The sequence below is a fragment of the Eimeria tenella genome, genomic scaffold, assembly GCF_000499545.2.
Source record: "Eimeria tenella Houghton genomic scaffold, Eth_scaff4, whole genome shotgun sequence".
Taxonomy (NCBI): Eukaryota; Apicomplexa; class Conoidasida; order Eucoccidiorida; family Eimeriidae; genus Eimeria; species Eimeria tenella.
The window spans coordinates 10,775-22,107 of record NW_013543334.1 but is presented as its reverse complement, the minus strand read 5'-3'; the positions used below and the strand labels follow the sequence as shown (position 1 = coordinate 22,107).

At 56.0% G+C, this 11,333-nt stretch overlaps 2 protein-coding genes across 2 annotated transcripts in view; both read right to left on the bottom strand.

Annotated features, from left to right (window-relative positions):
• Window positions 1-1,760, bottom strand: part of ETH_00034370 (selR domain-containing protein, putative) — a gene marked incomplete at both ends in the record, with an annotated part of 3,691 nt that extends 1,931 nt beyond the window's left edge. Inside the window, 3 exons of the mRNA XM_013376714.1 lie at window positions 20-997; window positions 1,377-1,436; window positions 1,545-1,760. Of these exons, the coding sequence (XP_013232168.1) occupies window positions 20-997; window positions 1,377-1,436; window positions 1,545-1,760 (1,254 nt within the window). The remainder of the gene's footprint in view (window positions 1-19; window positions 998-1,376; window positions 1,437-1,544) is intronic.
• A 2,919-nt stretch (window positions 1,761-4,679) lies between these two features.
• On the bottom strand, window positions 4,680-10,941 carry ETH_00034365 (DnaJ domain-containing protein, putative; the record flags this gene model as incomplete). Its single annotated transcript, XM_013376713.1, has 12 exons — window positions 4,680-5,010; window positions 5,112-5,267; window positions 5,469-5,629; window positions 5,982-6,080; window positions 6,297-6,489; window positions 7,269-7,372; window positions 7,966-8,169; window positions 8,634-9,128; window positions 9,310-9,477; window positions 9,675-9,772; window positions 10,291-10,401; window positions 10,599-10,941. The coding sequence occupies 12 exons, from the start codon at window positions 10,939-10,941 to the stop codon at window positions 4,680-4,682; spliced, it is 2,463 nt and encodes an 820-aa protein (XP_013232167.1).
• Window positions 10,942-11,333: the final 392 nt, after the last annotated feature.

Below are 11,333 nucleotides of genomic sequence, written 5' to 3'. Positions count from 1 at the left end.
GGGGGCTGCTGCAGCTGACATTTGCTGCTGCTGCAGCAGACGGAGACGGCCGCGGTGGCCTGCTGCTGCGTCGCAGCAGCACCCGTTGCAGCTGCTGCTGCTCCTGCTGTTGCTCCCGCTGCTGCTCCTGCTGCTGCTGCTCCTGCTGCTGCTCCGCCGGCTCCTCTACAAGGTCTGCCGGGGCAGCAGCAGCAGCTGGTGCTGTTATTGCTGCCTCTGCCACTGTATTGCTGCTGGACACAGGCGCTGGTGCTGCTGCTGGTGCTGCTGTGGCTTCCGGGGCGTCTCCCTGCTGCTGCTGCTGCTGCTGCGGCGGAATTGGCTTGGACTCCAATGCGTCCACTGCAGACTGCAGCAGCTGCGCAGCTGGTGCAGCAGCAGCAGCAGCAGACGGCACTGCAGCAGCAGCAATCTTTGGCTTGCATGCTGCTTCTCCCGCCTCCGAAGCGCATGCGCCACCTGCTGCTGCTGCTGCAGTAGCTGCTGCTGTGTGGGGCCGCTGCAGCTTGCCCGCACTTTGCTGCAGCTGCTGCTGCTGCTGCAGCTTGCTGCGTCCCTTCATTGGAGGTCCCAAGTCAAGAGCATCATCACATGCATCTAGCAGCACATCTGCCGCTTTCAGTCTGGGCGTTGCTGCTGCTGCTGCTGCACTTCCCGTTGCTGCAGCAGCAGCCACAGTAGCAGCAGCCACAACCGCAGAAGACAGCGCTGCTGCATTTGCTGCAGCAGCAGCAGCCGCTGCGTCCTTCACCGGCTGCTGCTGCTGCTGCGCGAGCTCCTTCGCGCCTTTCCCCGCCTCCTCTTCCGCCCCTGCTGCTGCTGCTGCTGCTGCCCCTGCTGCTGCTGCTGCTGCAGCAGGCTTCTGCTGCTTGGCTGCTGCCTCCGTCAGCTGCAGCAAAGTCTCTCTTATCTGCGCCTCCGAAGGGACACAACCTTCAGCAGCAACTCGCTGCCGGTACCAGAGGGCCAGTGCATGCGCTGTCTCCACGCCGTACGTCTGCAGCAGCAGCAGCAGCAGCAGCAGCAAGTAGGGGCGAGCAGCAAGCAGGAGCAAGCGCGAACTTCAGCAGCCGCAGCAGCAGCAGCGGGGGCGCGACAAACAGTACACGCAAAGGCACGCAGAGCCACGTGCGGGCACTGCTGCTGCTGCTGCAGCAGCAGCAGCAATGTGGCACTGAAGAGCAGAAGAGCAGCAGTGAAATAGAGGTACCCACAAAGCGGCAGCAGCAGCAGCAGCAGCAGCAGCTGATGCAGCTGCTGTGTTGATGCAGCACACAAAGCGAACTAAGAAAAGGAATCCACAGGAACAGAACGCGAGGAGGACACCCATCCACAGCAGCAGTAGCAGCAGCAACAGCAGCAGCAGCAAACGGCACCTGCGCTGAGAAGGTCTTGCAGTGGACTGCCCCGCCGCAGCGGTACTTCACACGCCACTCCTGAGTGTACAGACACCGCAAGTGCTGCTGCCGCGTCCCCTACTGCAGCAGCAGCAACAGCAGCAGCGGCAGCAGCAACTGCAGCAGCAGCAGCAAAGCGTCACGTACTTGTGTCTGCGGCCGGTAGTGAAGAGACTTGGGGAGGAGCGTCGGCTTCTTTAGGGAGAAAACTGCCTTGGAGTTGCGGCTGCCCTCGCTCTGCTGCTGCTGCTGCTGTGGGGCCTTTTGCTGCTGCTGCTGCTGCTGTAGCTCCTGCTGCTGCTGCTGCTGGGTTGCTGCGGCTGGGGTCTCAGCAGCAACGGCGGCCGCCGCGGGCCCCTCCATCTCGCTGCTGCCTCCCTCAGGGCCTAATTAGCCTGCCATGGATCGCTGCTGCTGCTGCTGCTGCTGCGGCTGCTGCTGCTGCTGCGTCTGGAGTTGTTCTTTCGGATCCTGAGAGTGCCTACGCTGGCTGCTGCTGCTGCTGCTGCTGCTACTGCCAAGCGGTAGAACGGAAGAGGGGGTGGCTCCGAAGAAAAGAAGCAAAAGATAAAACTGCGGCAGCAAGTCGGGCTGTGCTGCATACGGCCAGAACGAACCCGTTTCGGCAGCTGCTGCAGGTGCTGCTGCTGCTGCTGCTGCTGCTGCGGCTGGCGACGGGTTGCTGCTTCGCCAGGCAGTCGGGCTGGAGCTGCTGCTGCTGCTGCTGCTTGTGCTGCCGCTGCTGAGCTGCAGGCCGCGAGGGTGAGGCGGCGAGTGTTGCTGCTGTTCCGCGGAGCCCGATCTTGGCGAGGAAGAGCGGCGGGGGCCCGCTGCTGCTGCTGCTGCTGCTGCCGCCGCTGCGCGCTGCTCTTCCCCTCGAGGCCGTGGAAAGGAGCAGCAAACTACGCAGCAGGCGGGGTGTAGCTACGTTAAGTCCAAAAGAAAAGGCCCTCTCATTGCTGAAGAAACTCCGGAGAAGAAAAGAAAAGGAAAGAAAAGAAAGAAATGAAGTGAGGGGTGTGGGGTGAGCCGGTGGCTGCTGGTGGCGAGAGCCTGGCTGCGGTGTACGTACACCCCAGCGCAGCTTTTCGAAATCCGCGAGAAACAGAACAGTTAATTTGCATTTATTTAAACTAAACTGTTCCAAAATGGACTAAACTCTAGCTGCGCAGCGCGCGTGGCTGCGCAGCAGCAGCAGCAGCAACGGCGTCGGGCGCTGCAGCAGCGGAGGCCGCGGGACCTCAACGCCGCCTCGTAATTTCCATCTTTTTGTTTTAACTGCTTTTATTTATTTATTTTTATTTCTTCTTTGCTTGAAAAGCAAAAAAGATTCCCCGCAGCAGCTCTGCTGCCCCCCACTGCAGCAGCAGCAGCCTCCGCCCACCGTCTACTGCTGCAGCAGCGGCTCTTCTCTTCTTTTTCAGTTTTTCTCTTTTCTCTTCTTTTTTTGTTTCTTTTTATTCTTTTTTATTCCATTTTACTTTTTAATTCCTCTAACCCTTTTAAGTGACCCTCCGACCCCCCCAGAGTGCTGCCTTCTCGCTCTTCCGCTGCTGCTGCCCGCCTGCTGCAGCAGCAGCAGCAGAAGTTGCAGCAGCTGCTGCTGCAGCAAAACTATGCCTCCAGGAGGCAGCAAGTTTGTTCTTTGCTGTCCCTGGTTTTGCTCTGCAATTTGCCCTAAGGCTATTTATTTGCTGTTTCTGCTTTCCGTCTCTCCTGCTGCTGCCTCTGCTGCTGCTGCTTCAGCTGCTGCTGCTGCTGCTGCTGCTGTCTGCACTGCTACCGTTATTTTCAGGAGCCGCAGCAGGTGCTGCTGCCTCTGCGCTGCTGCAGCTGCGTCTGTCCCCTGCTGCTGCCGTGTGTGTCTTTTGCTGCTGCTTGTGCCTCTCCTGTGCTGTTGCTGGTGCCGCTCGTTAGCTGCTGCTGCTGCTGCCTCCCGTTTGCTGCTGCTGCTGCTGCTTCAGCACACCAGCAGGGGAGGCCCCTCAAGAACTCTAGAGCTGCTGCAGCAGCTGTTCTCCCTTCTGCTGCTACAGCTGCCCCTAGGCCCTAAGGGCTTCCAAGGGGCCCCTTGGGGTCCCCTGGGGGCCCCCAGGGGGCCCCTACCTGCAGCAGCAATAGATACTTCGTAATTCTAGATAATAAAGGACTTAAAAGTGTTTTTGGGGATCTTAGATCCCTTAAACCCTCAAGATGAGCAGCAAATAGTTCATTTGTGGAGTTTGCAGGAAGTGTATTTAAGTTGATTTTATTTTGCTCCTTTTGCCCTTCAAATGTTTTTATCCTTTTGGCTTTTTGTAAATACCTTTTTTCTATTTTAGGTTTTTTTGCCTTTTTACCCTTTTTCGATGTTTATATTCATTTGTCATTTAAATGATTTCAAAAATATAAAAATGATTTCAAAAGAATAAAAGTCTGAAATGCGTTTCAAAGGATTTGCCCCTCAGCTGTGCGTACACCCCGTTCGCGTGCGCAGGTGTACCTACACTCGAAAATGCGCAAAAATCTTTCGAACCTTCAAATCACAAATTCAAAACTTGTAATACCAATTAGACTTATAAAAGTATAAATAAAACGTAAAAGAATTTAAATTTAATTCCAAGTGCAAACAAACCTGAGGCTCTTCTACTTAGCTTGAGGGAGAGCCCTCCTGCTGCCAGCCACGGAGGGAGCAGCAAGGAAATGTGCAGCAGAGCAGCAGCAGCAGCTGCTGCTGCTGCTCCTCCGCGTGCAGCAGAGGAGCAGCAGCTGCTGCTGCTGCAGTAGCAGCTGCAGTAGCAGCTGCTGCTGTAGTGTGGGGCCCCCTTCCGTCTGCAGAGGCAGCTGCTGCTGTCTAAAATCCTCTTCTATTTGTCCACGGTCCCGGAATAACAAACACTAGACGGGACCAGCTGCTGCAGCAGCAGATGCAGCAGCAGCAAATGCAGCAGCAACAGATGCAGCGGCTTCTGGTAACTAACACGCTCGCAACTACAAAACGCCAGTAGCAGCAGCGACAACAAAAAATTGAAAGCAGCAGCAGCACGAACAGCAGCAAGCCAGCTGCAGCTGCAGCAGCAGCTGCACTTTATGACACATCCGCACACATAGAGAAAAGTACCGTCTCACTGCTCGAACGGAGAACCTCACGATCTAGAGGCTGCAGCAGCAGCAGCAGCAGCAGCAGCTGCTGCTGCTGTTTCTCTGCGACAGCCCCAGCAGCAACTGCAGCAGCAGCAGCAGCACGGGGCTCAAACATTGCAGCTAAAGCAGCAGGGTAGCAAACGCTGCCTCATCGATTGTTCAAGTTGAAAGCAACAGCAACAAAACAGCGGGGCCACTCCACCCTCTGCTGCTGCTGCTGCTGCTGCAGCTGCTCGGGCTGGAGCTGCTGCTGCTGCTGCTGCTGTTTGACTGCAGTTTGTGCGCTGCTGCGGGTATCTGTCGCGCGCTGCCAACTGTGACGCTATTGCTGCCGCTGCTGCTGCTGCTGCTCTGCTGCTGCTGCCGCTGCTGCTGCTGCTGCCGCTGCTGCTGCTGCTTCCGGCTGCCCCCGTGGCTGCTGGCTTCCACAGCAGCAGAAGCAGCAAATGCAAACAGCTGGGGCGCGCAGGGCGCACTATACACCGAGCTGCTGCAGTGCGCGCAAACCCTAAACCCTCGAGGGTTTAGGGTTTGGCAGCAATTGCTGGGGTATCAAACGCGACGCAAAACCCTAAAACCTAAACCCCACACTACAGAAAACCAGGAGTGCCCCTAGGAGAAGTCGCTTGCTGCTGCGGGGCATCTGCTGCTGCTGCTGCTGCTGCTGCTGCTGCTCCTGCTGGAGGTGGGGGCCCTGTATGATCTCCTTCCCTTTTGTAGCGTTCCTCGTCTGCCTTCTGAGCAGCCCTGAGCAGCAGCAGCAGCAGCAGCAGCAGCAGCAGTGAGCAGCAGCAGCAGCTAATGTGCCACCGCAGCAGCAGCAGCACGAAACCAGCCGCAGCAGCAGCTGCAGAGCAGCCCCAGCCGCCGCAGCCGCGCCAGCACCACGCGCGCGGGCGTGCGCAGGGCTTAGGGCGTAGGGTTTAGGGTTTAGGGTTTAGGGTTTACTTGATGAGGGCGTCTTCCATGCGCCTGAGGGGGTCCACTTTCTCGTTTTTGTGCTGCTCCTTAAATGCTTCTGCTTCCTGCTGAATGAGCCGCCCCAGAGCCACGAGGGCCTCCGCCCGCAGCCGCCGCACTTCCACAGACACGCTCATGTCCTTCAGCACCTGCGCAGCAGCAGCAGCAGCAGCAGCAGCAGCAGCAGCGGCAGCGGCGGTGAGCGGTGGGTGAGGGGCGCAGGCTGCAGCAGCAGCGGCAGCAGCAGGGGTTAAGGCAGCAGCAGCACGGCAAGCAGCACGCGCAGCAGCAGCGAGTCAAGAAGCAGACGCAGCAGCAGCAGCGAAGCAAGCAGCAGCAGCAACTGCAGCAGCAGCAACAGCAAATGCGGCAGCAACGAGCAAACGACGCTCCTTGCTGCCAAGACTCAGCCACCCACATGCGCGAATACCTGAGGTTATTTTTATTTATTTTATTTATATATTTATTTATTTATTATTTATTTATTTTAATTTATTTCACCTTTTTGGCAGCAGCCCTGACAGTGGTCTCGATGTCCATCAGGCAAATGCTGAGCATGGTTTCCAAAATCAGAGGAAGGGTTTCCTCAAATTGCTTTATCTGCGACGCAAACCCTAAACCCTAAACCCTAAACCCTAAACCCCAACTAGCTAGGTGCGGGCTTTGGCGCTGCCCGTGCAGAGCAGCAGCTGCGGGAGGTGCTGCCGCTGCTGCTGCAGTTGCTGCATGCAGCCGCTGCAGCCGCTGCTGCTGCAGCAGTGCATGCTGCAGCTGCAGCAAGAGGAAATTGCTGCAGCAAACTGGAGAAAGGCCCACGTCTTCAGCTGTGGGGCCCGCCTCCGGGGGCGCTTCTCCATCTTTAGCTTTCTTCTTTGCTTTTTCTTGCTTCTTTGCTCTTTTCTGTTCCCGCTGCTGCAGCTGCCGAGCAGCAACAGCAGCACGCAGAGCCACAGAAGCTGTGCGCCAGCTGTTACCCACAGACCGACTCTGCGCCTGCATCTTCGCGTACCTGCGCACATCCACACACAACTGCTGCTGCTGCTGCCGCTGCTGCTGCTGCTAGTGCGTCCGTTGCTGCTGCTGCTGCTGCTGCGTTTGTTGCTGGGAAGAAAAAGGACTTGGGGCGGATTCAAGGAGCAGCAAGGAATAAAAAGTTTTCAAGAAGAACAAAAAAAGAAGTTTTCAAAAAGAGAAATGTTCAATAATGAGCAGCAGCAACAGAAAGGCAGCCGAAAGAACACAAACGAGGCGGAAATGCACTTGGGCAAAAAGTTGAATTGGAATTTGCAGAAGCCACGGAGAGTTAAACACAGAGGACTACCGAAGTGGAAATAAAAGAAACAAATAAATAAAAAACTTAAATCGTTACAATTAAACAAATAAAACGCAACTGTGCAAAAGAAATTAAACTTTTCAGGAAATGAATGGCAGACAGAAAGCGGCGAAATCTGCAGCCGCGGAAGTTGCACAGACACCGCAGAAAGTGGCGACTCGGGAATCTGAATTTTGAAAAAGAGAGTTCAAATTTAAATTCTTTTGTTTTTAATACAACAAAAAACATTTTATTTTAAAAATAAAAAACAGATAAACAAAAAAGTCCGCGAGAAAGCGAAATACAACAAGGATTACTCTAAAGTTGAATTGCAGAAACTGCCGAGGCTGGGGGGTGGATTTGGAGGCGAATCGAAGAAATTGGATCAAATTGAGGCAATTCAAATGTATAAAAAGAAATAAATAATTAAATTGCGAATTAAAAACAAAAATAAATAAATAAAACAAAAAACCCACCGGCCTCCCAAACCCAAGAAGGTGTCGAGCTTTCCCAAGTACTGCGTCGCGTAGTTCTCGTAAGTCCAGGCGATCGCTTCAAGAATAGCATCTCCAAACGACGACTGCAGCACAAATAATTAATTTAAATTAATTAACTATTTAAAATTAATTAAAATTAATCAAATAATTTAAATAATCAAAATAAAACCGGCAGCAAATGCAGCCCGGGGTCGGAAACTTGCAAAGCAGCAGCAGCAGCAGCAACAGCAGCAGCAGCAAGTGCAGAGGCTGCGGCTGTTGCTGGGCAGCAGCACAGCTGCGCATGCAAAACCAAAACAACTAAAAATGGAGCTGCTGCTGCTGCAGCTCAGATCCCAGCATGCAGCGCAGCAGCAAGCCCAGCAGCACCAAAACTCGACAAAAAACTTTTCATTTATTCAAATTAAATAAATAATTAATTGACCGCAGCCCTAACCCCTCGCCCAGAAAATTAGACAGAAAAACAAAACGCGCAAGCAGCAGCAGCAGCAACAGCTGCTGCTGCTGCTGCGGCTGTTGCCGCTGCACATTTGCTGCTGCTGGAACGCCGGTTGTCCGCAGACAAGCAGAGAGCACGCTGGGAAGCCAAGGCGGCGGGAAGAAAGAGGAAAAGGAAATAAATAAAGTGGAAAAAAGTAAAAGTATTTTAATTTATTTAAATGGAGCCTCTGCCCACCAGACACAAGTTCTTTGCTTCTTCCGTCATGGCCCGCTTCCAAGCCTCGATCTTTTGCTGCTGCTGCTGCTGGTTGCTGGGGTCCTCCAGCATGGCGTCTACGTACGGCTGCAGCCGCTGCTGCAGCAGCACAGCCAGCTGCACTTCGCGCTTCCTCTGTTCAAAAGCAAACATTTCCTCCGATATGTCGTCGCCCCGGGCGCCCTGAACGCCCGCAAGCAGCAGCAGCAGCAGCAACATGAGCAGCAGCAGCAACATGAGCAGCAGCAGCAGCAGCAGCAGCAGCGGCAGCAGCAGCCGATTCGGCTGCGCCAGATCATAAACCGTGCAGGTGGGAAAAGAAAACCACGGAATTTGAAAGCAAAAGCAACTTCTGGACATTCGGAAGCAACTGAATCCGAAGATCCGCTCGGATTTGCGAGCGAGTTTCCGGTGTATGTGCAGCTGGGGTGTATGTGCAGCTGGGTTGTACGCGCAGCTGGGGTGTACGCGCAGCTCGGCGTGCGCGCGGGTGCGGCGTTTTTTGCGAATTTCGAACGGATCCGAACATTAGGAGCACCAAATTGCGCAAACTGTCGAAACAAATGAATTAATTTTGGAAAAGGCCGCGGAGTTGCGGCGGAAGCCGCCGGATCGGCGCGCGGGAGGCGCGTTCAAGTTCGGCGGACCTTGCTGCCCGGCGCGTCGAGCATTTCCACGAACATGGCCATCTTCAGCTTGCCTATGTACGGCTCCAGCGCCTCCGACCCAAACAACATCATGAAGAACAAACTGCTGTCGATGATGGGCATGTCTTGTGCTGCAGCTTGGCCGTGGAGGTCGTACTGGGCGCGGCGCTCCTCCTCGCCCAGCACTTGGTAGGCCTCTCCGAGTTGTTGAAACTTCTTCTTCGCATCTGGATCTCCGGGATTTTTGTCAGGATGGTACTTCCTCGCAAGTCTGTAGTACTGTCTCCGGATGTCTTCGGGTCTGGCGTCGGGGGGGACTTCCAGCACGTCGTAGAGCGCCGTGTCCACCACTTTCCGTTCTCCCGCTGCTGCTGCTGCGCTGCTGCTGCTGCTGCTGCTGCTGCTGCAGGGCCCGCACTCCCGCTTGTGCGGGTTCTCCCGCTCCAGCACCTCCCCCGCCTCCTCCTGCAGGCTGTACCAGTTCGGCTTCCACACCTGAAAACACACAGCAGCAGCAGCAGCAGCAGCAGCAGGTGGGGGGCGGCGGACCCGCGCGCCCGCAGCAGCAGCTGCAGGGCTTCTTTCTGCTGCGGGAGGCAGCAGCGCGCGCTCCTCTTTCACGCGCGCAGCTGCAGCCCGGGCCACCGCTCCTGCTGCTGCTGCTGCTGCTGCTCACTCTTTCCTTTTTGTCCCACTTCTTGCCCTGGCTCTTCTCGTGAATGGCCTCGGGGGTGTTTATTAGCCCCCGGGTCACCTGATAGCCCGCCACGCAAATGCCAGTAATAGGCAGCGCAACAGCAGCAACAACTCCAGCTCCGATGCCTTTGAAGAAGCCCCCCACGCCCTGCAGCAGCAGCAGCAGCAGCAGCAGCAGCAGGTGACGCAGCAGCAGCAGCGCGCACGCGGCGGCGAAAAAAGCGACCCGCGCAGCGCCGCTGCAGCACGTGCTGCTCCAGCAGTAAGACCAGCAGCAAACCCTCCACCCGTCAACAAAGCACCAGCAGCAGCAGCAGCAGCAGCAGCAGCAGCAAAAAGCCTCGCCTGCTGCGCAGCGCCAACAGCAGGCAGCACAAAGAGAGAGGCGGCGCCCACAGCGACGCCTTTGCCCACAGACTTCAGCCCTGAGGAGATCCCTGCACCTGCAAACAAGAGCAATTAATCTAATTAACTTTAATAATTGATTCTATTTAATTAATTCAATTAATTCAATTAATTTAATTATTTATTTGTTTTGCTGCCTTCGGGTTTTAAAGAGCTGCTCATTGATGTGCATTCCATAAGGGGAGAAAGAAGCGAAGCAATGACGCCCCAGCAGCAGCAGCAGCAGCAGCAGCAGCAAAATTGCAGCTAAAGCAGCAGCAGCAGCAGCAGTAGTAGACGCTGGAGTGGAGCGGAGCAGCAGCAAAAAAGACTTCTCGAACTCCCACGGTAGTGCTAACGCTGCTTCTACTGTTGTAACTGCTGCTGCTGCTGCTCTTGCTGCTGCTGCTGCTCTTGCTGCTGCTTGGAAACTATCAGCGGCCCGGCGCTGCTACCTTCAGCAGCAGCAGCAAGAGCAATTGCTGCTGCTGCTGCTGCTGCTTCAGGCTGGAAGAACTACGAAGTTAATGAAATAAGCAGCAGCAACAAAAACTAGAAGCAGCAGCAGCAGCAGCACCTGCATCTTTTGGCTTCCGCGTAGAAAAGAGGCCCCCCAAAACAGTCTTGTCTGCTGCTGCATCAGGAACAGCAGCTTCTGTGTTGCTGCTGACGGGCACAATTGACCAAACTGCAGACACAGCCCACAAACAAACCCTAAACCCTAAACCCTAAACCCTAAACCCTACAGCCTAAACCCTGGGCCAGCTGCGGCGCTGCGCCGGGAGCAAGCAGCAGCGAGAACGGGAAGCGGCGCGGCGCCGAAAGCCTCCGACGCAAAACCACGAATTAGGGTTTAGGGTTTAGGGTTTAGGGTTTGCTGCTGACGCTTAGGGTCGTATTCAGACTGCCCAGAACCCTCAGGGACTTTGCGATGTGCATGCATGCGGGGGCCCTTGGGCGGCTGCATGCTGCTGCTGAGGCCCCTGTTGGTTGAAGTGGTTTGCTGCTGCTGCTGCTGCTGCTGCTGCTGTTCTTGCTCCTGCTGCTGCTGCTGCTCGCTGCTGCTCATCGTGGTCGCTGCTGCTCCCTCCTGCTGCTCCCCCGAGGACTCCCTCGACGGGCCTCTCCTGCGCTGCTGCTGCTGCTGCGGCCCCCCAGCAGCAGCAGCAGCAGCAGGGCCTGCTGCGGTGCGCTGCACGGGACGGCCGCCGCCGGAAGCCCTACGCATGATGGCTGCTGCTGCTGCTTCTACTGTTGCTGCTGCTGCTGTTGCTGCCGCTGCTGCTGCTGCTCGAGGCGTACGTACACCCGGGCGCTGGCGGTGGGTGCGCTTCTACACCCTGAGCAGCAGCTGGGGGGCTGCGCTGCTGCTGCTGCTGCTGTTGCTGCTTGAAGAAGCACCACTGGCAGGGAGCTGCGGCAGCGCAGCGGCAGAGCAGCAGCAGCAGCAGCAGCGGCGACGCCTGCTGTCGATACACTGCAGCTGCTGGCAGCAGCGAAGACCCCGCAAATTGCTGCAGAAGGAGGAAAGGGAGAAGGACAAAAGTGAAGGGGAATAGGCGCAGCAGCTGCAGCACACGGCGGCTGGGGGCTGCTGCTGCAGCGCGAGCAACAGCAGCA